The sequence below is a fragment of the Nerophis ophidion genome, linkage group LG17 (genome assembly GCF_033978795.1).
Source record: "Nerophis ophidion isolate RoL-2023_Sa linkage group LG17, RoL_Noph_v1.0, whole genome shotgun sequence".
Lineage (NCBI taxonomy): Eukaryota > Metazoa > Chordata > Actinopteri > Syngnathiformes > Syngnathidae > Nerophis > Nerophis ophidion.
This window is the reverse complement of record NC_084627.1, coordinates 25,036,675-25,062,871: the sequence shown is the minus strand read 5'-3', so window position 1 is coordinate 25,062,871 and position 26,197 is coordinate 25,036,675. Positions and strand designations below refer to the sequence as shown.

At 43.0% G+C, this 26,197-nt stretch overlaps 4 protein-coding genes and 1 long non-coding RNA gene across 6 annotated transcripts; 3 read left to right on the top strand and 2 right to left on the bottom strand.

Moving 5' to 3' along the window:
* The first annotated feature begins 47 nt into the window (after positions 1–47).
* Positions 48–9,286, top strand: LOC133536276 (histone H3-like). The gene is made up of 3 exons (XM_061876684.1): positions 48–380; positions 2,945–2,951; positions 8,767–9,286. The coding sequence occupies exons 1-3, from the start codon at positions 52–54 to the stop codon at positions 9,085–9,087; spliced, it is 657 nt and encodes a 218-aa protein (XP_061732668.1). The 5' UTR covers positions 48–51; the 3' UTR covers positions 9,088–9,286.
* Positions 7,235–8,210, top strand: LOC133536272 (histone H2A). Its single transcript, XM_061876681.1, has one exon. It carries the CDS (start codon positions 7,254–7,256, stop codon positions 7,635–7,637), a length of 384 nt encoding a protein of 127 aa, XP_061732665.1. The 5' UTR covers positions 7,235–7,253; the 3' UTR covers positions 7,638–8,210.
* A 606-nt stretch (positions 9,287–9,892) lies between the features above and the next one.
* On the top strand, positions 9,893–12,984 carry LOC133536273 (histone H2B 1/2-like). The gene is made up of 3 exons (XM_061876682.1): positions 9,893–11,255; positions 11,359–11,504; positions 11,592–12,984. The coding sequence occupies exon 1, from the start codon at positions 9,989–9,991 to the stop codon at positions 10,361–10,363; it is 375 nt and encodes a 124-aa protein (XP_061732666.1). The 5' UTR covers positions 9,893–9,988; the 3' UTR covers positions 10,364–11,255; positions 11,359–11,504; positions 11,592–12,984.
* Positions 12,985–14,388: 1,404 nt separating this feature from the next.
* On the bottom strand, positions 14,389–22,908 carry LOC133536277 (uncharacterized). Of its 2 annotated transcripts, none has more exons than XR_009802433.1 (2): positions 21,961–22,908; positions 14,389–14,761 (listed from the first exon to the last, which is right to left on the bottom strand). It is a non-coding gene; the product is annotated as an uncharacterized LOC133536277 (long non-coding RNA). The 2 variants fall into 2 exon arrangements; XR_009802432.1 differs by having other exon boundaries at positions 21,993–22,908.
* Positions 22,909–25,279: 2,371 nt separating this feature from the next.
* On the bottom strand, positions 25,280–26,051 carry LOC133536597 (histone H2B 1/2-like). The gene has a single exon (XM_061877231.1). The coding sequence runs from the start codon at positions 25,815–25,817 to the stop codon at positions 25,443–25,445; it is 375 nt and encodes a 124-aa protein (XP_061733215.1). The 5' UTR covers positions 25,818–26,051; the 3' UTR covers positions 25,280–25,442.
* Positions 26,052–26,197: the final 146 nt, after the last annotated feature.

Sequence of the window (26,197 nt, the reverse complement as noted above, 5' to 3'; positions counted from 1 at the left end):
AATAAAAGAGCAGTTCGCGGCTGTTGAAGACATCTCTCAGCGTAAATCACAATGGCGAGAACCAAGCAGACAGCACGTAAGTCCACTGGCGGCAAAGCCCCCAGGAAGCAGCTGGCCACAAAGGCCGCCCGTAAAAGCGCGCCAGCAACCGGCGGTGTGAAGAAACCTCACCGTTACAGGCCCGGCACCGTGGCTCTCAGGGAGATCCGCCGGTACCAGAAGTCCACCGAGCTGCTGATCCGCAAACTGCCCTTCCAGCGTCTGGTGAGGGAAATCGCTCAAGACTTCAAAACGGACCTGCGCTTCCAGAGCTCGGCTGTCATGGCGCTGCAGGAGTCCAGCGAGGCTTATCTGGTGGGTCTGTTCGAGGACACCAACTTGTGCGCCATCCACGCCAAGAGAGTGACCATCATGCCCAAAGATATCCAGCTGGCCCGACGCATTCGCGGCGAGAGAGCTTAAGCTACAAAGTCTTCATCACCACAACGGCTCTTTTCAGAGCCACCACGTTGTCCACTACACGAGTTTATCCTCAACATCTCCCTTTAACAAAGTGGAGGAATCATTTGTGTAATGTGACAGTTTATATGTAATGCAGATTATGTCCACTAGATGATGCTACCAGATCACTTTCTGTTCAGTCTGACCCACTTGTATATTTCTTAAAAATGTATGTTCTCTAAGGCCTTGTCCACACGAACATGAAAATGCATATTTGGGATTTAAATAATCTCCATCCACACGAGTGTAATTTTTAAACGGTCTGTCTACACACAAACACATACATTTGCGGTAATGCACTTTTTGTCCAATCGCCTGAAAAAAGCAGCAACACCCCACTTAGTGGCATTACAGCTCCTTTGTTTATGTTGATGTACTCGACATGTACATTATATTTAAAACTAGCCTGCACCTACACAGAGCCCTGGACACATTGAGTATTTTTTTCCCCCCAGTGTTTAAAATGCGCATGCACACGCCTGTGCTGCTGAAACCCAAAATTCAGAATTCTAACATCTTTAGCAAGATGGTGATAAATTGCATGTGCAGTGAAGTGTAAGTTATTTCTTAAATCAACACGCCCTAGCGAGCCAAGGAAACCCTTTTGCATGTTTAAAGGCCTACTGAAACCCACTACTACCCACCACACAGTCTAGTTTATAGATAGATAGTACTTTATTGATTCCTTCAGGAAAATTAAAATATACCAATGATGAAATATTAACATTGCAACACATGCCAATACGGCCTTTTTAGTTTACTTAAATACAATTTTAAATTTCCCGGTAGTTTAGGCTTGGAAGTGTTGTGTAATGATGTGTATGCAGGACATCACACGTTTTTAGGTAGTATGAGCGCTAAGCACACACACGGCTAAAAGTTGTATGCTTTAACCACATAATTACACAGTATTTTGGACATCTGTGTTGCTGAATCTTTTGCTATTTGTTCAATTAGTAATGGAGAAGTCAAAGTAGAAAGATTGAGTTGGGAAGCTTTAGCCTTTAGCCACACAAACACACGATGATTCCTTGTTTAAAATTCCCGGAGATAAAACTTTACTATGGATCAGAGCGCGGTCAAGCAGACATGAATCCCAATCGAATGTCAACTAGCAGGTTTCGGTCAGAAAATTTTGGTAAAAAGTCGCCATTTACCAGATATCAGCTGAGCTGACACAAGCTCAGCTGATATCCGGGTGTCGACGGCAGCTTTATGGACGACACAGTCCATAAAGCTGCCGTCGACACCCGTGGACAAACCCCTCCGACTATCAGGTAAAATTAAACTCACTAAAACACTAGCAACACAATAGAAAAATAAGGGATTTCCCAGAATTATCCGAGTAAATGTGTTTAAAAACATCGGAATACGTCCCAATGTTATCGCGTTTTTTTTTTTAACTCGTTTTTTTTTTTTTTTTTTTTCTAGTCCGTCGCTATCAATATCCTCAAACACGAATCTTTCATCCTCACTCAAATTAATGGGGAAATTGTCGTTTTCTCCGTCCGAATAACTGTTTTTGTTGGAGGCTCCCAGTAAAATCAATGTGAATATGTGAGGAGCCCTCAACATGTGACGTCATCGTCTGCGACTTCCGGTAAAGGCGAGGCTTTTTCAGGAAGTACCAAAAGTGGCAAACTTTATCGTGGATGTTCTCTACTAAATCCTTTCAGCAAAAATATGGCAATATCGCAAAATGATCAAGTATGACGCATAGAATGGACCTGCTATTCCCGTTTAAATAAGAAAATCTCATTTCAGTAGGCCTTTAAAGGGCCTAAATCAGTGGTTCTTATCCCGGGTTCGATCGAACCCCAGGGGTTCGGTGAGTCGGCCTCAGGGGTTCGGCGGAGCCTCTGCCACGGAAGTATAGACACATCCGAATTATCGTGTAAATAAAAACTTCTCCCTGTTGGCGTATTATTGATACCCCCAAACATTGTTCCCTCTAATTTTCCATCTGATTTGCAGGTTTTTTGATTGATTGAATGAAACTTTTACTAGCAGATTATATGAAACAGTACAGTTTACACAGTACAGTACATATTCTGTACAATTGACCACTAAATGGTAACACCCAAATAGGTTTTTCAACTTGTTTAAGTCGGGGTCCACGTTAATCAATTCATGGTAATGTGTGTAAAGTGTGTAATTTGTTGTGAAATCATACACTGTGTTGGTTTTGTTTTGTGAACAAGGTGATGTTCATGCACGGTTCATTTTGTGCACCAATAAAAAAAACATAAGTTTTTCTTGAATTGGAAGAAAAAAATAACATTTTATTTTTCACTAAAGAAGGGTTCGGTGAATGCATATATGAAACTGGTGGGGTTCGGTACCTCCAACAAGGTTAAGAACCACTGGCCTAAATAAAGCGCACAGACGTTCATGTGCTGCTGCAAAACTTGTGGAATTATAAAGCACCTAATAATGGATATAGTAATATAGTACATGTGCAATGAAGTGTATATTGTCTTTAACATCAGTACACACTACAAGGAGGACTCTATCATGTTTTTTTTAGTTGCTTGGTCACTTTTTACGCGTGTGCTCGGTCGTGCCCAACTCCATCTACAAAAATCGAAGCAACACGGGACGGCGTGGCGCAGTGTCAGAGTGGCCATGCGCAACCCGAGGGTCCCTGGTTCAAATCCCACCTAGTACCAACTTCGTCACGTCCATTGTGTCCTGATCAAGACACTTCACCCTTGCTCCTGATGGGTGCTGGTTGGCGCCTTGCATGGCAGCTCCCTCCCTCAGTGTGTGAATGTGTGTGTGAATGGGTAAATGTGGAAGTAGTGTCAAAGCCCTTTGAGTACCTTGAAGGTAGAAAAGCGCTATACAAGTGCAACCTATTTATCATTTATAACACACATGTTAACTTCATGATTTGTTGTTAAATAAGACCTAAAAACATGACAATATGTTGCACCTTTCTTATGACTTATGGTGGTTTCCCCCACAGCGATCATATCCAAAACAGCTGACTGTTATTGTCACTGACGGGAATGTCGTAAAGCCCATTTTGATGAATTTTTAATCATGTTGAGTGAAAATAGCATGTTTACATTCAAACATACATTAATTCTAGCAAGGAAATTTTATGCAACTTCACCTAACTGATCCGAAAAATATTTTATGCAAATCAATAATTATAATCTGCAAATAATGTGCCATTGCTCAGTGTCTGTGCTGAGAAGAGCTCTGCAGAGTAACCATGTAATATTCCATGTCAGTAGGTGGCAGCAGGTAGTTAATTGCTTTGTAAAAGTTGGAATGTGAAGGGTAAGACGAGGATGGTTTGTTGTGATCCCAATATGCAGACCACAGCGGGAGGCAGCATGCAGGTAAAAAGGTATGTAATGCTTTAACCAAAAATGAACAAAATGGAATGGAAACGGCTATGGCTATGCAAAACAAAAGTAAAACTGAACTGGCTACAAAGTAAACTGAAACAGAATGCTGGATGACAGCAAAAACTTACGGCGTCCTCAAAGTACATGACAATCAACAATGTCCACACAAAGAAGGATTGCAACAATGTAAATAGCCTTGTTTGCTAACACAAAGCAGGTGGGTGGAATCGCGCTCAAAGGAAGACATGAAACTGCTACAACAGGAATGGCCACCAAAATAACAGCGCAAGACAAGAACTAAAGTACTACACCAGTGGTTCTTAACCTTGTTGGAGGTACCGAACCCCACCAGTTTCATATGTGCATTCACCGAACCCTTCTTTAGTGAAAAATATATATATTTTTTTCAAATTCAAGTCAAAGTTGTTTTTTTTTACCGGTGCACAAAATGAGCCATGTGCAAATATAACCTTGTTCAAAGAACAAAACAAACATAATTCAGGAACTCACAACAAATTACACACCTGCAAATCAGTCTGACTTCTGCTGTGGCCGTGTCCATAATACACCGATATGGAGAAGTTTATATTTGCACGATTAGTTGGGTGTGTCTCGACCTCGGCTGCGGAGGGTCGTTCGAACCCCTGAGGCCGACTCACCGAACCCCTAGGGTTTGATCGAACCCAGGTTAAAACCACTGCACTACACAGAGGAAAACACCAACAAACTCAAAATAAGGCACAACGACCTGGTGGAGTTTAATTTTTTTAGAGTTTCCTGCTGGAGCTGTGCCTTCGGATTTTTTAATGAAATAAATGTGCCTTGCCTCAAAAAAGGTTGAAAAATACACTGTCCTCGCCCCAATTTGGGTGACCGTTTACCCAAATGTGCAATGCCAGCTAAGACCAGTAGATGATGCTGTTTGATCACTTACTATGCAGACCATAGGCTGACCAACCCTATAACTGCTACATTGTATGTGCTCTAAGGCCATCTCCACATGAACCTGGAGAGTTTCAAAAACACATATTTGGGGTGAAAATGATCTCCATCCCCACAAGTGTAGTTTTAAAACGGTCTGTCCACACACGAATGCATACACTTACTTGCTGTCAATGCACATTTTGTCCAATCAGAAAGAAGCCTGAAAAAAGCAACAATAGCCAACAGCATTACACCCCCTGTTATGTTTATTTAGATATACTCGGCGTACTATGACATGTACATTATCTTTAACCTACACAAAGCCCTGGTAAAATTGTGCATCTTTTTTTTCAGTGTTAATGCGCACGACTGTGCTGCTGAAACCCAAAACTCATAGAATTCTATTATGGCCCCAGTGTGTGAATGTGAGTGTGAATGTTGTCTGTCTATCTGTGTTGGCCCTGCGATGAGGTGGCGACTTGTCCAGGGTGTACCCCGCCTTCCGCCTGATTGTAGCTGAGATAGGCGCCAGCGCCCCCCGCGACCCCAAAAGGGAATAAGCGGTAGAAAATGGATGGATGGAACATGGTGATATATTGCATGTGCAGTGAAGTGTACATTAGTTCTAAAATCAACATGCAAGGAAACCCTTTTGCATGTTTAAAGTGCATATATAAAGTACACAGACATTCTTGTGCTGCTGCAAAACTAGTTGAATTATGAAGCACTTAAAGGCCTACTGAATCCCACTACTACCCACCACACGGTCTGAAAGTTTATACATCAATGATGAAATATTAACATTGCAACACATGCCAATACGTCCTTTTTAGTTTAAAAAATTACAATTTTAAATTTTCCGGGAGTTTCGTCCTGGAAACGTTGTGTAATGATGACGTGTACGCAAGACGTCACGGGTTTTAAGGAAATATGAGCGCTGAACACACACACAGCTAAATGTCGTCTGCTTTAACGGCATAATTACACAGTATTTTGAAGATCTGTGTTGCTGAATCTTTTGCAATTTGTTCAATTAATATTGGAGGAGTCAAAGTAGAAAGATGGAGTTGGGAAGCTTTAGCCTTTAGCCACAAAAACACACGGTTATTCCTTGTTTAAAATTCCTGGAGGTGAAATGTTACTATGGATCACAGCGGTCAAGCGAGCATGAATCAAGACGGAATGTCAACCAGCAGGTTTCAGTGAGAAAATTGTAATTAAAAAGTCACTTCTTACCGGAGAAAAGCTGAGCTTGTGTCGTCCATACCTGCCGTCGACTCCCCTGAGACACTGCGCGTCAACACACCCGTGGACAAACCCTTCCGACTATCAGGTACTATTTAACTCACTAAAACACTAGCAACACTATAGAAAGATAAGGGATTTCCCAGAATTATCCTATTAAATGTGTCTAAAAACATTGGAATCCGTCCCAATCGTGTTTTTTTTTTTTTTTTCTGGCCCTTCGCTATCAATATCCTCAAACACGACTCTTTCATCCTCGCTCAAATTAATGGGGAAATTGTCGTTTTATCGGTTCGAATAGCAATTTTAGTTGGAGGCTTCAATTATAAACAATGTAAATATGTAAGGAGCCCCCACACTTGCGACGTCATCGTCTGCGACTTCCGGTAGAGGCAGGGCTTTTGTCTTAGCACCGAAAGTTGCGAACTTTATCGTAGATGTTCTCTACTAAATCCTTTCAGCAAAAATATGGCAATATCGCGAAATGATCAAGTATGACACATAAAATGGACCTGCTATCCCCGTTTAAATAAGAAAATCTCATTTCAGTAGGCCTTTAATGGCTATATTACTATAGTACATGTGCAATGAAGTGTATATTGTCTTTAACATCACTACACACTAGAAGGAGGACGCTATACCAGGTTTTTTTCTAGTTACTTGGTTGCTTTTTAAGCGTATGCACGTTCAGTCGCACCAAACTCCATCCACAATACTGGAAGCAACACATGTAAATTAACTTCATGTTCACTTTGATTAAGGGAACTAATTTATTCTTCTTTGAGTGGTCCTCCCAGTAAACAACGTATTGCAAATGTGTCAAATTAAAAAATAAAAACCAACTATTGAAAAGTTGTTTTTTATTGTACAGCGAGGAGCATATTGGTTTTATAGACTGACAATAAATGTACTTATTCAAAAAGCACATGTTTAATATCATGACAATACATTTCTGGCTTTTAGTATTGAGCAACTACATATTTTTTATCATGCAAAGTTCTCCGTGATAACATCCAGGGTATCACCATCATTTTTAATGTTATGGTAAAGCATAAAATAATGAATATTTCAAAACGACTTTGAGTGACGTTGAAGTAGCCGTTTTCTGATTGGCCGAACCTTTTCCCGCTTCAGTTAACCAATCATTGCACACCAGTCTTGTGTATATACAGTCTGTTCCCTCACTTGGTTGTTATTGAGTTACTTCTCACTCAAGTATATACCATGTCTGGACGCGGCAAAACTGGCGGTAAGGCGAGAGCCAAGGCTAAGACCCGATCATCCCGGGCAGGGCTTCAGTTCCCGGTGGGTCGTGTCCACAGGCTGCTCCGCAAAGGCAACTACGGCGAGCGTATCGGTGCCGGCGCCCCCGTCTACCTGGCGGCAGTGCTCGAGTATTTGACTGCTGAGATCTTGGAGTTGGCCGGCAACGCTGCTCGCGACAATAAGAAAACTAGGATCATCCCCCGCCATCTGCAGCTGGCCGTCCGTAATGACGAGGAGCTCAACAAACTCCTTGGCGGAGTGACTATTGCCCAGGGCGGTGTTTTACCCAACATCCAGGCTGTTCTTCTGCCCAAGAAGACCGAGAAGGCTGCCAAGAAGTAAAATTTGTCTGCTAGGAAGACCCCCAAAACGGCTCTTTTAAGAGCCACCCACTTCTAGGTAATGAGCTTGATTCCATTGAAGAGGCTTCGAAAACGTCACTCCAATTATTACATGGCTGTCATCCTGTGCGCAATACACTCAACCAATCTGTCTTGAAAGAGCTAGAGCCAAACCGAGATTGGTCCCTGTGGTTTATATTGGAAGATCCCGCACCCCAGTGGCAATACAAAGTATGGGTCCATTATAAAATATATTCAAGTACATGAAAGCATTCTGTCTTCACCCAAATCTGAGTATAATCAAATGCATAATTACAATGTCTTCAATTTGTGTATAAATATGCATAGTGTGCACATATTGGTTGATCACGTTTGATTTTAACATGAAATGCTTTGTGTTGTCATACAAACAATCTGTACAAAAAAGCAATACCAAAATAAATGTAATTTGTGCAAAATGATTTATATTGGAAGAATGCTAATGTTTTCAGAATCAGAAATTCTTTATTAATCTCTGAAGGGAAATTACAAGTTTGTCCTTTTGAAAACATTTTATTAAAGCGCTTTGGCTACATACATGCCGACATTTCATTATTTTAACAAGCATGTCATAAAACACTTCAGGCCAGGATTGTATTCCACTCTTTTTGTCGACATTTCCAAAAATTATTAATACACAATTATATGCAGAATTTGGTGTGTCTTGATTCGATTCAATTACGAGTATTGTGTTTGATGAGAATGTGTATATGTATTCTAAAATCGAGAATAGGTTAAAATTCCTCCGTAGTTTAGTTTCCATTTTAACTAGGTACTTCAAAAAACCAGCAAATCAAGTGAGCATGAAGTGGAAACTATTTTATTTGTAATCTGATGTAATATAATCCTATACACTTAAATTGCACCATTTACCTGCATTTTGCACGAGTAATTGCTCCATTTCAATAACATTTAATAAAACAATGCAAAATAAAGAATGTAATTCTTCACGTTGAAGTCATGGGGGAGGGGTGCTGCTCACTGAATGACTGGCAAACCCAGATGATGGAACAGTCCTCTCTCAGGTCCGCAGTTATGTATTAAACAGGCCTCTCCGCGATACAATGATCAGTACATTCTGATAACGTCAGTCTTACGTCATGTCTGGAAGAGGCAAAGGAGGGAAGGGACTCGGCAAAGGTGGCGCCAAGAGGCACCGCAAAGTTCTCCGTGATAACATCCAGGGTATCACCAAACCAGCGATCCGTCGTCTGGCTCGTCGCGGCGGAGTCAAGCGAATCTCCGGCCTGATCTATGAAGAGACTCGCGGTGTGTTGAAGGTTTTCTTGGAGAACGTCATTCGTGACGCTGTCACTTACACGGAGCATGCAAAGAGAAAGACCGTGACCGCCATGGATGTGGTCTATGCACTCAAGCGGCAGGGACGTACCCTGTACGGCTTTGGAGGGTAAACAGATCGCTTTCAAATACTCAAAATCAAAGGTCCTTTTAAGGGCCACCCACACCACTAAGAGTACATGTCCTCACGCAATTATGCCTCAAATATAATTCCAATCAGTTATTTTTACCTCAGCTCCTGTGGCAGTCAATGTGCATGAATGTTTAACAATGGATCAGAATAAAGGATCCAATAAGAATAAAACAGGCCATTCGAAGATGAATCGTTGCGACACCTCATTTGACTGACTCATTTTCTAGTTGACAAGTGATGAGATATGTGCATAAAAAAGGTCTCCTGAACGGAAGGCTACCATTGTTCACTCAAAAGATCTGTTCAAAATACCAAATTTATTTGCTAATGTTACTTATTTAACGTGTGATTAATCAATAATGATGAAAGGGGCAAGCGGTAGGGATGTGGTAAGGATATGGCAACCTGCTTACAAAGAAGCGAGTGTGTAATTTCTCACATGTCTCAGTGAGGTGAGAATTCTACTAGTTCTGTTGCTAGTTCTAAAACTGAACTCTAAACTATAACATACACCTTCTGTGGTAATGTTTTACTTTTGCAAATTTTACAAGTTCAGTTCCATTTCACATTCAGGTATCTTCACAGTTCACACACATCCTCCGATGTAAGCAAGGGGGCATTAAAAAAATAGCCTCGGTGTTTATGAATATTTAAAATGTATCCGATATTTGCATTCGTGACATGCAATTATATTTTTCATTTCAACGCAAAAGTGCCGTACAACAAATGTATCTCGTGACGCTGGAGTCCCAGGCAGACAGAGTTGTGCGGGAAATGTGTCAGCCAATCACAGAAAGGCGTTGGCACAGAGGTTTTTGCGTGAACCGTCTATAAACGCGCTGGATTGGGTGTTAATCAGTCAACTGCTATTCACAGCAATCATGCCTGAACCAGCAAAGTCAGCGCCCAAGAAGGGCTCAAAGAAAGCCGTCACCAAGGCGGCCGGCAAGGGTAAAGGAAAGAGGAGAAAGACAAGGAAGGAGAGTTATGCCATCTATGTCTACAAGGTCCTGAAGCAGGTGCACCCTGACACCGGGATTTCTTCCAAGGCCATGAGCATCATGAACTCCTTCGTCAATGACATCTTTGAGCGCATCGCTTCTGAGGCGTCTCGCCTGGCTCACTACAACAAGAGATCCACCATCTCCTCCAGAGAGATCCAGACCGCTGTGCGCCTCTTGCTGCCCGGTGAGCTGGCCAAGCATGCTGTGTCAGAGGGCACCAAGGCTGTGACTAAGTACACCAGCTCCAAGTAACTTTGTATGATTATATCAACCCCCAACGGCTCTTTTAAGAGCCACCCACCTTCACTTAAGAGTCGGGACCCTGAAAACTTTATAACTCGTGGAAATGCATAGCACATTTTGCTCATGGAGTCGTGACAAATGCCACATAATGCTTGAAATTGATAATATCAATTAACAAAACTATGAATTGTGTAAATTCCCTTTCAATTCTCAATGCATTCCTAATTATTATTTAAAATTTGCAAGTTAATTGTTTACATGGATGTGTTTGAAAAAAAAAGCATTTAAAAATTTTGCAGACACAGTAGGTATAGTGATGGGATCAGCAGTTCTTTGGACAGTACTGACTCACCAGAATCAGTTCCTTAAATTGATTCATTGAAAAGATTCACACAGAATCACTTCTGCAGCAGCAGTTCTGTCTGCAAGTCGACGAATCATGAGTAGGGTTGGGTATCGAGTATTGATTGGAACCGGGACTGACTTTCCGATTCTCCCGGAGTCGTTCAAGAGTTTAAATTTCATTCCTAGTTTTGATACCCAGTCCGCCGACCGGAAGAAGAAGCCGCTGAACACCAACGAAGAAGCGCCCACCGCCGGAAGTGTTAGCATAGCCGAGCCTATGTAGCCGAGCGAGTCAGTCAAGCATAGATAGCGGCCGTCGGCGGTCGAAAGTGTGGCTTTATTTTACAAAAAAAAAATGAAATCTCGGCAAAATGCAACACGTGCGACAGGACTGTTTCGTGCTTAGGAGGGTGCGCGTCGAACATGATGAAGCACCTCCGAGTTCATGGAGTACAAATAAATGCGTGTCCCGTCTTCGACGCGCTTCTCCGACCGTCCTCCTCTGCCTCCGATGCCCAGCTTGGCACCTCGGTGACTGTACTGCAGTCCGAATCCGGTAAGTAAAACAATACATATGTAATAATGTGTTTTGTGCCAATGTTGAGGCAGCTAACAAATTAGCAAGCGTATTTTTTAATAGACAATTTACAACCTGCTAGCCAGGCTCTGCAATGTGCTCAGCGTACTTCGTTCACCGTGGCAGCAATGGGGAAGATGTCGGTGCCACAGACGGAAGAGTGCCACAGAAAGGTCTCATAATCAAAAGACTGCATCCCTTTTCAGAGGTGGAATCTCCAACATTTAGGTTAGTTAGGCAATAACGTTAGAGCTAAGCTAATTGATACTGGGCTAAACAGTAACAGCAACATTACATGTTTGTTTATGTTTGCAGGGATATGGTGAAAACTCTCAACCCAAAATACAGACCACCTTCCAGGGACTACCTATCAAACACATTGATCCCGGCATGGTACAAGAAGAATCGGAATCGAGAATCGTCAGGAATCGGAATCGAAACAAAGAATCGGAATCGGAATCGTTCAAATTTAAACGGTACACAACCCTAATCATGAGTCAGTCAGTAACAGCTTCCCCAGCGGCAGATCTCGGTGTGTGTCAGTTCGCAAATGACACAAGCCCTCAGCACCCAATGAACGACGCACACAGTGACTGAACGAGATCCTCGATGTGACGTCATCTTCCGCGACAAAGTCAGTTCTCTGTCAGTAGGTTTGCGAGTCCTGAGAGGGAGAGCGTTGTCGTTCACTGAGTGATTCATGTCGTTAACCCGCGGTGAACGAATCGTTCGCTCAGTCCCCCCCCCACCCCCCCGCGCCCCCATGAGTAACTGGCTGCGTTGAGGGTTCAGTGAGTCACAGAATGCGCCAGTTTGAAAATACTGTTTTTTATTTTTTTAATTACTACATTAAATGTGATTATTTTAACATTTAAAAGTGAATCTGACAAGATAATAATTAATTTAAATTTTGCTACAAATATTATTTTCTTTTTTTCCCTTCTTTTCTTTGTGTGACATGACATTTTAAAATGGATCTGAAAACAAAATAAAAAAACAAAAAGTTTTTTAAAGTGGTAAAAATTACATACAAATTTACAAATGGTATTATTATTTTTACATTTTAACGTTTGACTTGATGACAAAATTGAAATATATTCTTAAATGTTTGAAATGCAATTATTTTCTACATTATTACATTACATTTATTTTAACAATTCACAGTGGATTTGACAAGATAACAAAACGATTCTAAAACGTGTTACAAGTTTTCCTTTTTCACATTACATTTTATTATTTTAACATGTAATGTTTCTAACAAAACATACATGTATTAAAAATGTAATAAAAATCACTCTTCATTTAATATCACATCCGATGTGGGTTATATATATTTTTTTTAAACAATTATGATCACTCTTTAAGCGGTATCTAATAAACACGATATGAAAAATAGAATAAAAAAATGTGTGCAGGTCGGCGAATCATGAGTCAGTAACAGCTTCCCCAGTGGCAGATATCGATGTGTGTCAAGTTGGCGAACGACACAAGCCCTCAGCACCCAATGAACGACGCGCACAGTGACTGAACGAGATCCTCAATGTGACGTCATCCTCCGCGACACAGTCAGTTCTCTGCGTCAGTACATTCGCTCACGTGATTCACGTCTCGACACAGTCAGTTCCCTGCGTCAGTACGTTCGCGAACGTGATTCACGTCTCGACACAGTCAGTTCCCTGCGTCAGTACGTTCGCGAACGTGATTCACGTCTCAACACAGTCAGTTCTCTGCGTCAGTACGTTCGCTCACGTGATTCACGTCTCGACACAGTCAGTTCCCTGCGTCAGTACGTTCGCGAACGTGATTCATGTCTCGACACAGTCAGTTCCCTGCGTCAGTACGTTCGCGAACGTGATTCACGTCTCAACACAGTCAGTTCTCTGCGTCAGTACGTTCGCTCACGTGATTCACGTCTCGACACAGTCAGTTCCCTGCGTCAATACGTTCGCGAACGTGATTCACGTCTCGACACAGTCAGTTCCCTGCGTCAGTACGTTCGCGAACGTGATTCACGTCTCAACACAGTCAGTTTTCTGCGTCAGTACGTTCGCTCACGTGATTCACGTCTCGACACAGTCAGTTCCCTGCGTCAGTATGTTCGCGAACGTGATTCACGTCTCAACACAGTCAGTTCTCTGTGTCAGTACGTTCGCGAAAGTTAATCGCGTACTCTGTCAGGCCTGAGTGAAACAGTCTATAGACCTTGGTGTGGCCTCGACCTCACTCGTATGCGCAGCTCGATAAAGTGACAACAAAGGAACTTGCCTGGATTCAGGTAAATGTACAAGGCTGTGTCTACCACATTTATAGTTGCCACACTAAATGTTAGGGTTTTTTTTAAAATACTATGGTAATTTTTATGTGGCATTAAAGTGATATTAGTGAATGGATTTATATAGTAAAATATAATTAAGGGGCATCTCATCTTTTTATGGCTGTTAAAGAATGCAAGGACATTAGTGTGGATCGTTAGCTTTATTTCTTAACTCACATGTAAGGAAATACGCCACAGCTTAATCCCCATCCTTCAACTAACTTTCTTTGGAGTTGTATCACAAAATATTCATATGTTGCATATAGTCAATTGTTACTCCCTCCAAGGTCTTAATCAAGGCTCAAGTTGTTTGCTTTTCTCATACAGACATTTATTTCAGCCCCGCCTTATTGTTAACAATGCCAAAATAATGTTGTCAGAACAAATAAATAAGAAAATCAGAACTTACAATTAGTCTGACATCAAATAAAAAAAAATCAATTTCAGAAAGAATCCTACCTCTTGGCCTCAGAGGGAATAAAGTTTATTTTCAAGCCCAAACTCTATAAATGTCTTCTAGCAAATGTTTGCAGTCTCATGCTGCTTCACTTATTCCCTCACATATTAATTGTCTTCCCCAACAATGTGACCAAAGCGGAGCAAAAAATAGGTCACCCTCCTATTCAGTTTTGCAACAAAAATAAAACATACTTGAATTAATTAAACAAAGGAAATATATTTTTAATTACATTATATTATAAAAATGAACTTATATTATACATTGTATTTATTTATTCTAACTGTAACCGGTTCGAGTCTGCGTTGTGTAGTTGCTTCGAAGATAAGAGGACTCTGTGGTTGCCTTTAGCCGAAACAGGTGGCGTATTTATTTTTACCTGTATGAAATATACAGGAAACAGTGCGGCAGCGTTAACACAGGACTCAGCAGCAAACCAATTTCCTCACGCATGTCTCAGCAACGAGTGAGTTTAAATGAACAAAAATGTTATATGAAACATTCACATTTATCACAAAACCTATACATCACATTTACAAATACACTGAAAATGAATACACCACCGTGAAATGATTTATACAATAGGAAAATAAATAATAAATATAACAGTACAGAAAAATAGAATAAAGTTTTGGGAGCAACAGAAACATACCTGTATGAAATATACAGGAAACAGTGCGGCAGCGTTAACACAGGACTCAGCAGCAAACCAATCTAAAATGGAGGGAAAACTTCAATGAAATGCCGCAGCCACTGTGTGTGTGTGAGCGAGAAACGCCACCGAGCAGTACACCAGCAAAAAGTTTGCTAAAACACTCAAACTATGAGTAGAACAAGTGTACATAACCATATCAGCAACAACAGAGCACATTATAATCTCGTTTCACAGCCAAACACTTTAAAAACACTAGAGCAGAGAGAAACACTTACTTCCTCACGCATGTCTCAGCAACGAGTGAGGACTCAATGTCACTTCCGGAAGAAGGTAGGATTTCAAAATAAAATGACAAATTCTCCCAAAACGAACTATTTCCTAAAAAACTGATAAAATAAAAGTGACAATGGATATTATAGAGAAATCAAATAAAACGTGAGGGATTTTTGGTGGAATGCATACAATATAAGTTGTATACCTGCTACATTCACCCCTCCTGAATTACACCAAAATCCTGAGCAGCTGACTGGACATTACCAGTAACACTGGGCCATACGCACGGGTTTACATTGAGATCTAATCTTCATATTCAACTTGAGAGCTACCTGACATACAGGTTTAGAGAAATCAAAGGGTTGCGCAAGCCCTAGTCCCTCCCAGAATCGTCTGGTGCCGTGTACACCAAACTACCCGGCCCACTTTACTCTTAAATCACACTTGCAAGGATACACATTAAGCACCATCTTACAGTGGCAAAGTGCAAAACAAAATACAAACAACAACACAATAGACACAATATCCCAGAAAAAAAAGAAAAACATAGTACAACTCTTCAGAACAGAATAGGGCAAGAAGGCACTCTGATTACCAACCAGATGAGTTTAAGAACCCCCCATGAAAATCGGTACCTGAGCCATTGTCTCTACTAGGCGGCTGACCTTCTTAACAACCCTGCCAGCACGTGTTCTAAACAAACTGCCTTTATGTGTGGATGACCGGCTTACTCGACCCCGTCCCCCAACTGGTAACATTGTGTCAAGGATAACAGTTGGGACATGGCCTGTGGCAACCCCTGACACTGTGTCTGCTGTGTCAACTGCTCGCAATGTGACTGGTTGAAACGATCGGATACTGCTGGCATCAATCACTGAAACTGAATTTGGTGTCACTGACTGTTCTATCTCTGTATCAGAAGAGTCTTGCTCCATATCAGACTGGGCAGCATCATTAGACACTTCGTCACTGGGTTGATGACTGGCGGATTCTTCAGCCCCGCTCAATACCCATGCACTCGTCCTATCCTGCGAACTCTCCCCCTCCAAAGAGTTGATGAGATCCTCCATTTGACACTCGTCCTCTGAATCATCAGGACTGTCCTCAGTTAATGAAGTGTCTCCATCAGCAGACTCCATGGGCAGAAAGCTGATGTCCAGGATAAGGTTACGATGTACCACCTTTGTTTTTCCTTTGTCATCTTCCAACTTGTAGACATGAGTCTGCGGGTTGCTGTCCATGACAGTGTAGACTGTTGGTTCCCACTTGTCTGCAAGTTTCTTCTTTCCCTTTTCGCCTTTGTTGGCGAGGAGTACTCGGTCTCCCACATTCAGGTAAGTCCCCTTGACCTTCCGATTGTAACCTCTGGCTTGCTTGTCTTGTTCTTTGATAGCATGCCTTTGAGCGATACTGGCCGCTTCATGGAGGTAAGACATAAGAGATGTTACATAGCCGTTATAATCAACGACCACCGAGTCATGTAGGACCTGTTTGAACATCACATCAACGGGGAGCCTCGGAACCCGCCCAAACATGAGATGAAATGGTGCGTATCCAGTTGTTTCATGCACCGTTGCATTATATGCAAATGTCAGGGTTTGGATTTGCTGGGGCCACTTAGCTTTCTCTTTCAGTGGCAACGAACGCAACATATTCCCAAGAGTCCTGTTAAATCTCTCGGTCCCTCCGTTCCCCATGGGGTGGTAGGCTGTAGTGTGCGACTTGGAGACTCCTGATAGTTTAAGCAGTTCCGCAATGAGCTCACTCTCAAAGTTGGCTCCTTGATCTGTGTGGATGCGCCTTGGAAACCCGTATACACAGAAGACGTTATCCCATAACTTTTTGGCAACCTGCTTTGCCTGTTGGTTTGCACAGGGAAAGGCATGGGCCAACTTAGTGAAGTGATCCGTCAGGACAAGAACGTCCACTGAACGCTGCTTGCTATCCTCTGCGCTCCAGAAATCCAAGCACACAAGTTCCATTGGAGCCGAGGTCCTGATACTCTCAAGTGGAGCTCTGGCGGAAGGCTCTGGTGTCTTGGCCAGGATGCACCGCTGACAACACTTGACGTAGTCCTTAATTTGATGCTCCATTCTAGGCCAAAAGAAGCGTTGTCTTGCCAGGTGAATCGTTCTTGCCTGCCCTTGATGTCCGGCCAAGTCATGCACACCGCGCAAGGCCTTTTCTATCAGGCTCTTGGGCAACACAAACTGATGCCTCTTCTGTTTGCTCATGGAATCTCTGGCGACTCTGTAGAGCACCCCATCAATAACTTTAAGCCTCTCCCACTGTCTGATAAGGACTAGGGCACTCGTGTCCAGACCGTCCTTCTCTCGCCTTGAGGGCCTCCTCTGCCGATTGATAAATGGCATGACTCTAGAGATGCTTGGGTCAAGCTCTTGACTTTTCTGGAGCTCTTCCACGGAAAAGACAGGTAGCAGGTCGTGTCCCGGTGAAACAAGGTTCTGAATGGACTGAACCATTTCTGTCGCTCTGGACTCTGCAGCTGTACCCCAGTGGTCGTGAGAATCAAGAACAGCCTTCACAATGTCGCCATCCAGAGATGGGGGGCAACGGGATTGAGTCGCACCTCGTTTCGTCCTCTTCGTCTGGTGACACTGGACTTTTAAACGGAAGATATCCTGCACTCCATGTTCTTCAAATCCATCAGATTCGGCAAGCAGATTGCTGTAGGACTCTGAGACAAGTCTATTCCCAATGGTCTTAGCAAACGGGTCCCTGCTGAGAGCGTCAGCCACTTTGTTCTTGGTTCCTGCGATGTGCTTCAGACTAAATGTGTAAGGAGCAAGCTTTGCAACCCATCGTTGTTCGCAGGCATCGAGTTTGGGTTTGGTCATTATGTATGTGAGTGGATTGTTGTCGGTCCATACTGTGAAGGAATTACCCTTCAGCCAATGGCTGAATTTTTCACACACACTCCACTTCAGCGCCAAAAACTCGAGCCGATGAGCTGGATAATTTTTTTGAGAACTGCTTAGGGTCTTACTTGCAAATGCTATGGGCCGTGCTTTACTTTCACCAGCCGGTACTTGTGACAATACTGCACCGAGCCCGTCCAAGGAAGCATCCGTCGACAGAATCAGGGGACGTGAGAAGTCGGGATGTGCGAGGACCACACAGTCCAGCAACCTCTCTTTAAGACTGACAAAGGCGACGTCACACTCTGGAGTCCAGTCATCAGGTTGGAGTTTCCTGAATGTTCCTGCCTTACCATTTATTTTTTTCCTTCCTCTTCTCTTTTGACCAGCAGTCAGAGCAAAAAGTGGTTTGGCAATGGAAGAGCAGTTGGGGATGAAATGCTGGTAGAAGAACACCATGCCCAAAAAGGATTTGATCCTTCGCACTGAAGGTGTACAGCCGTCATCCTCCATGAGATCAGACCTTGACATATTGGATATGACCTCCACCTTCGCAGGGTCCACGGCCACTCCGCTTCCATCTACGATGTGACCCAGAAACTTGACGGACGATCGCAACAGGTGACATTTTTTGGGACTTAACTTCAGGTTGTGCTGTCGCAGGCGCTGGAATACCACCTCCAGTCTCTGTAGGGCCTCCTCTTCAGTCGCTGCAAATACGAGCAAGTCATCTAGATAACATAACAGGCTACTGAAATTCAGATCCCCAAATATACACAACATCATGCGCATGAAAGAGGCCGGACTATTGCACAGTCCTTGCGGCATCCTGTTATACTCATGCAGGCCTAGCGGTGTGGTAAAGGCTGTGTATTTTTTGTCCTCTTCAGCCATGGGGATGTTGTAGAAGCCGGACGTTAAGTCCATGGTACTGAAGTAGGTATTCCCTCCCAAGGAAGCCAAGCAATCCGACTGGTGTGGAAGGGGATGGGCGTCCTTGAGTGTTCTCGCATTCAGCCAGCGGAAATCGGTGCAAATCCTCAAGTTTCCATCCTTTTTCCATACCATCACTAACGGTGAGGCATAGTCACTCACAGACTTCCGAATTATCCCTTGCTCCTCCATCTCTGTCAAGACTTGACGTAACTTGTGGTAGTGAGCGGGGGGTACTCTCCGGTAAGGAAGGCGGAATGGCCGATCATCGGTAAGTCGAATGCGGTGGACAAAGCCCTTCGCTTCACCACAGTCCATTTCGTGCTTGGAGAAGACATCGTTGTAACATTCGAGCAGCCGCACTAACTTTTCCTTTCCTGAGTAGCTAGTCTGACAGTGCTCTATGTCAAGTTTGCCAAGACCAACATCTTGTAGTCTCTGTTTGAGATCTGAAGGACTTATTGGAGTGTGGTGCTTGCCTAGTAAAGTTTTGTCAATTTGACAAGAGCCTTGGAGGAGTTCAAAATCTTCCACAGCTAAGCAAGGGGACACATCTGCAAGCTTACAGTTTCTCTTCAGTGTAACTGGTCTATCAGACAAGTTGGTGACCTTCATGGGGACCCACCTATCACCCCACAGAGGTGTCACAACACGGCCAATCATGATGTTACGTGGCATGGACCTGGATGAGGTCGGCTCAACCAGCACAGTGCTTCCTGGTGACATAGCCGTATCGTTAGGCAACTTGCCCCAGACGAGGTGTTCTTGCATCGCTAAAAGAGTTACTGACTGCTTGAGCTTGACTGTGCCTATCTTTTCTGGTAACTCCTCACCCCTCCAACGAGATGTATTCGCCATGAGGTCCAAGAATTGTTCACCCTCTGGGGATGACAAGGGACTGCAAACAGAGATAAGACGCCAGTAATCATCACTTGCCTTCAACTGGTGCATGAGAAACTTGATCACATTTGTACCGATGATGAGATCATCTCGCTGGCCTGGCACCACCAGAACTGGAACGATACAGCTAATCCCATACACCTTCAGTTCGACCTCATACATACACTTCGGTTTAGTGAGTTTTCCTCCACACCCAATTAAAACCACTGCCTGTGTCATCGGTCTTGGTCCTAACAAGATTTTTTCACTCAGCATCTTTCCTTCTGCTTCTTCACTGAAAGTACAGGCCATAGAACCTGAATCAAGCATTCCTTGCATCTGGAACATATTATTCACATTGACTGAAGTGTAAAATAGTTCATCATATGGCTCAACTCTATGCGTGTTCTGTGCTATTATCTTCACACCAGCCGGTGCTGCACTGCACACTTCCAAATAGCACTGTTCTAATTTACTGTCACTTTTGAGGGATTGATTGTCCTCACCCACACGTCCCCCCTCCCAATGCGGGTCAGTTAGTTTAAACCTTGCTGCTCCTGAGGTGGATGTCTAATGTGATCCTCCCGCACGGGAGTGTAGTTTGGACATTCTCTCTTGAAATGGCCAGGGTTAAAGCAAGACAAACACAAGTGGTCCCGCCTGCAGTGCACTAGAGTGGTGTGTTCCACAGACTTGCACACCTTGCAGGGTTTTCTCTGTGACTGGTCAAACGGGCGCTGTCTGTACATTGGCTGATTTTTCAGAGCCAGCGCCTGGCTGTTCTGGGCGAGTGTGCGGTCAAACAGGCCAATCAGAGTCTTTAGACAATTATCATCAACCTGAGGAGTAAAGTTGGCACTCACTTCGGTCTGGACAGGAGGCAACTCTGGGTAGCTATGTGTAGACACTTCCTCAGACACAGGTGTTTGGATATGAGCGGCCACATGTTTTACTGGTGCAAGACAGTTTGTTCTGGCGTTCAGCTGTTCTCTCATGTCAATGTGATAGCGGTCAACGTGCTCCTGTATTTCACCAGCAGTCCATTTATCTGGCGCTTTGAACCGCAGTACTGCAGCAAGGGAGGGATCTGGACAATATTTGACAAACATCATTGTTACCTCTCGACGGGGATCATCAATATGTCGCCCCTGCCTGCTCAAGCCCTCCTCGGCTGCATCAACAGCTTTGTTAAGGCGGATCCAGTATTCGACTGGGTTCTCTCCTGCTAGAGGCACAGTGCTATAAAAGTCTGCAAGAGGCATACTGGAACATGACACACCACTAAAATGCTGTTTCAGTAAGTCAGTAATAACTTTTGGGTTCTCATGAGGCATCAGTGATGGATTGCTACGGAGTGTTATCTTTACAATGTCTCTAGCTTTTCCCATCAATCTAGACAACATCTCCTGATGTTGCTCTTCTAGACGTATGTTCCTTTTTGTCAAGTATGTGTCCATGAGTTCTTCCCATTCATGTACCGAGAGCTTGTCGGACCCATCCCCTCTGTACACAGGAGGTTCTCTCACATCGGACTGCATGACTAATTTCACACCAGTCAGGTTAAGCGTGGAGTCAACGAGCGACTGGCCTGCACCTGAGTTCTGAACTCGTGCTTGAGTCCCCTCAATCGTCTGACTCTCTCCCTTTAACTGAGCTGATATAGATTGTCCTACTTGCTGGGCGATGTGTGTGATGAGGTCACTCAAAGCTGGGTCGCTCCTGTCTGGGATGGTTGAAAGAGAAAAAGTCGGTCCATGGGTAATGGGTGTGTGAACAGGTAGACAGGTGGGAGTAAAAGCTGGGGAAGCTACATTGCCTGGGGCATTAACTGAATGGGTGGAGCTGAGAGCTGGTGATCCCACAACACCTGCACTTGGGACTGAAGATTCAGACAGCCGCGCCCCCCTCCCAAAACCAGCAACGTGAGAATTAAACATATGTGCCCCCCTCCCAAAACCAGAAATTGGAGTATTAAACAGCTGTGCCCCCCTCCCGAAACCAGAATCAACAGTTCGGACAGATGTCCCATTGACAAAATTGGATTCCATCTTTTCTTATCAAAATAGTTTGGTTAATGTCAACAAAAGTAAAACAAATATATATATAACCATTGAATTACATTAATAAATGGAAAGTGTTTTTTTTTTCTCTTCTTATCTTTCACTTGACACTTCTTTCTTTTTTTTTTTCACAAAAAAAATTCCATTTCCATTCTTTGTAAATAAAGATAAATAATACCAAATCTCCCTTTTTACTGGGACAAAGTCACTTCAATGAAACCCTCTTTAAGAAACCTTAATTTGTTGTTGTTGTTGTTGTGACTGACGTTCAACAACCTCCGGTGATCAAACTGGTGTTGATCCACGATGTCATCCGGGTCACGGCACCAATGTAACCGGTTCGAGTCTGCGTTGTGTAGTTGCTTCGAAGATAAGAGGACTCTGTGGTTGCCTTTAGCCGAAACAGGTGGCGTATTTATTTTTACCTGTATGAAATATACAGGAAACAGTGCGGCAGCGTTAACACAGGACTCAGCAGCAAACCAATTTCCTCACGCATGTCTCAGCAACGAGTGAGTTTAAATGAACAAAAATGTTATATGAAACATTCACATTTATCACAAAACCTATACATCACATTTACAAATACACTGAAAATGAATACACCACCGTGAAATGATTTATACAATAGGAAAATAAATAATAAATATAACAGTACAGAAAAATAGAATAAAGTTTTGGGAGCAACAGAAACATACCTGTATGAAATATACAGGAAACAGTGCGGCAGCGTTAACACAGGACTCAGCAGCAAACCAATCTAAAATGGAGGGAAAACTTCAATGAAATGCCGCAGCCACTGTGTGTGTGTGAGCGAGAAACGCCACCGAGCAGTACACCAGCAAAAAGTTTGCTAAAACACTCAAACTATGAGTAGAACAAGTGTACATAACCATATCAGCAACAACAGAGCACATTATAATCTCGTTTCACAGCCAAACACTTTAAAAACACTAGAGCAGAGAGAAACACTTACTTCCTCACGCATGTCTCAGCAACGAGTGAGGACTCAATGTCACTTCCGGAAGAAGGTAGGATTTCAAAATAAAATGACAAATTCTCCCAAAACGAACTATTTCCTAAAAAACTGATAAAATAAAAGTGACAATGGATATTATAGAGAAATCAAATAAAACGTGAGGGATTTTTGGTGGAATGCATACAATATAAGTTGTATACCTGCTACATAACTATTAAATGATATAACATATATACAATGTGCAGCTACACCTATTGTTTGCACACTACTGACGCACCGAAAATTTGGCTGTTGAAAATAGGTTTTGCTTACCGAAACAGCATTTTTTTGATGAAATATCCAGGCTCCCCCAAAGCTGACGAAAAAGTCACATGCGGGTCGTGTTCACGTTGCTTTACGTTTAGACTGCATTCCATGAATTGACCCCGACTTAAACAAGTTGAAAAATGTATTCCGGTGTTACAATTTAGCGGTCAATTGTACGGAATATGTACTGTACTGTGCAATCTACTAATAAAAGTATCAATGAATCAATCAAAGTCAGATTTGAAAAGATCAGATTTGGACCACATCCTGATGTGGCTTGATATATGAGCCATGCCAATCAGAAAGCTGTTCAAAAGCCTGGCCTGCCGCTATACTTCTTTTCTTCTTCTCTTTACTGATCTATTCCTTTAAACGAACTGCTCTCGTGATGTGCAATATCACTGATTTTTTTTTCAGATCTATAGATGGGTTTCCCGATGACATCCACCATATTGTGTGTCAAAACTAAGCAAAGCGTGTATGCAAACACACAACCAAACACGCCTCTACAGAAACATGCAAGAATTCGGGACAAGGAACCACAAAGTACTACGATATTTTTAAGGTCATTGTAAAGCAGGTAAAAGAAACCGGGTGGCTGTCGACAGAAAGGCACAACCTGTGGCTGGCTAGAATCATTCGAGCTGGATTTACTCCACATCCAGCAAAGCACCATAAAGTTTGCTCTGATGGTTTTGTGAAGTGAATTATATTTATATAGCGCTTTTCTCCCGTGACTCAAAGAGCTTTACATAGTGAAACCCAATATCTAAGTTACATTTAAACCCGTGTGGGTGGCAGGTGGGTATAGGGTCTTGCCCAAGGACACAACGGCAGTGACTAGGATGGCGGAAGTGGGGATCGAACCTGGAACCCTCAAGTTGCTTGCACGGCCGCTCTACCAACCGGCCTAATCCGTTTTATATTGTAACAGGTAATATGCTTTGGATTTCAGTGTTTCCTTGAATTGCCGCAGGGCATATGATATGCGCCTGCCTTGAATTACTGCCGGGTCAAACTCGCTTCCCAAAATAATTAGCGCATGCTTAGTATTACCACCTGGTCAAACTCGTGACGTCATTAGTGACACTTCCCCTGTCATCATTTTCAAAATGGAGGAGGCTGATTTCAATACCGTTAATTTTAAATCGCATAAAGGGAAGAAGATTAAGAGCTATTCAGTAGGATTTAAGGTCCGAGCTTACATCACACTCAAATTTTTACTGCATACCTTTGGTAAGTGCCACAGTGAGAAGAGGTTTTAAAATAATTAGCACATGCTTACTTTTACCGCATGCCTTTGGTAAGCACAGGACTGAGGAGAGCTTTTAAATTAATTAGCGCCCCGTCGGCAATTCAAGGAAGTATGGTATGTTTTCCTTGTCGATGATAAAAGGTCTCATAAGGTAATTAAATAATGTGTTTGGATGTGTTTATTAGACTTAAACATTTGCTGTTTAATACAGACCTTATGTTACCCACCTAGACTGGGTAGCATCACGAGCAATGAGCACACATTTATCTTCCTTTGTAGCCAGTTTAATTTCCTGTACCCATCCACACACAAAGTAATTGCCGTCTTCTAGCGACTTGTAGCCCATTACCCAAAATTGACGACATTGTCAAAGCAAAAGCGCGAAAATAATTTAGGAAACTTCCACAGGCGAATATACAAAGCTATGACACACAAATTGGCCGCAAGGATTACCCTTATCATTTTGCAATCGGTAATCCATGTATACCAAATAAAATTCAAATTCCAAGAATATAACTAATGTGCTACTAAAGTTGAAAAAGTTGTGTATTTTCAAATAACATATCTGTGTAAGGGCTTCACGGTGGCAGAGGGGTTAGTGCGTCTGCCTCACAATACAAAGTTCCTGCAGTCCTGGGTTCAAATCCAGGCTCGGGATCTTTCTGTGTGGAGTTTGCATGTTCTCCCCGTGAATGCGTGGGTTCCCTCCGGGTACTCCGGCTTCCTCCCACTTCCAAAAACATGCACCTGGGGATAGGTTGATTGGCAACACTAAAATTGGCCCTAGTGTGTGAATGTGAGTGTGAATGTTGTCTGTCTATCTGTGTTGGCCCTGTGATGAGGTGGCGACTTGTCCTGGGTGTACCCCGCCTTCCGCCCGATTGTAGCTGAGATAGGCGCCAGCGCCCCCCGCGACCCCAAAGGGAATAAGCGGTAGAAATGGATGGATGGATGGATATCTATGTAAATTATTGAATTGTAAGATTTAAAGCAATAATTTGGAATGAATTGAGAATTGGATGGAAATTTACACCAATTATAATTTGTTAAATTAATATTATAATATTTCTAGCGCAATGTATTTCCACGAGTTATGAAGTATTCAGTGTCCCGACTCTCAAGTGAAGGTGGGTGGCTCTTAAAAGAGCCGTTGGGGGTTGATATAATCATACAAAGTTACTTGGAGCTGGTGTACTTAGTCACAGCCTTGGTGCCCTCTGACACAGCATGCTTGGCCAGCTCACCGGGTAGCAGGAGGCGCACAGCGGTCTGGATCTCTCTGGAGGAGATGGTGGATCTCTTGTTGTAGTGAGCCAGGCGAGACGCCTCAGAAGCGATGCGCTCAAAGATGTCATTGACGAAGGAGTTCATGATGCTCATGGCCTTGGAAGAAATCCCGGTGTCAGGGTGCACCTGCTTCAGGACCTTGTAGACATAGATGGCATAACTCTCCTTCCTTGTCTTTCTCCTCTTTCCTTTTCCCTTGCCGGCCGCCTTGGTGACGGCTTTCTTTGAGCCCTTCTTGGGCGCTGACTTTGCTGGTTCAGGCATGATTGCTGCGATCAGCAGTTGACTGTTAGGCACCCAATCCAGCGCGTTTATATACGGTTCACGCAAAAATCTCTGTGCCAACGCCTTTCTGTGATTGGCTGACACATTTCCCGCACAACTCTATCTGCCCGGGACTCCAGCGTCACGCGATACATTAGTTGTACGGCACTTTTGCGTTGAAATGAAAAATATAATTGCATGTCACGAATGCAAATATCGGATACATTTTAGATATTCATAAACACCGAAGCTATTTTTTAATGCTCCCTTGCTTACATCGGAGGATGTGTGCGAACAAATTAGGATTTTTAAACAGCTCTTTTGAGTGAACAATGGTAGCCGTCTGTTTGGGAGCCCTTTTTATGCACATACATCACTTG

Excerpts from the sequence above, each read along its gene's own strand:
- LOC133536276 (XM_061876684.1), top strand. The coding sequence starts at position 52 with ATGGCGAGAACCAAGCAGACAGCACGTAAGTCCACTGGCGGCAAAGCC.
- LOC133536272 (XM_061876681.1), top strand. The coding sequence starts at position 7,254 with ATGTCTGGACGCGGCAAAACTGGCGGTAAGGCGAGAGCCAAGGCTAAG.
- LOC133536273 (XM_061876682.1), top strand. The coding sequence starts at position 9,989 with ATGCCTGAACCAGCAAAGTCAGCGCCCAAGAAGGGCTCAAAGAAAGCC.
- LOC133536597 (XM_061877231.1), bottom strand. The coding sequence starts at position 25,817 with ATGCCTGAACCAGCAAAGTCAGCGCCCAAGAAGGGCTCAAAGAAAGCC.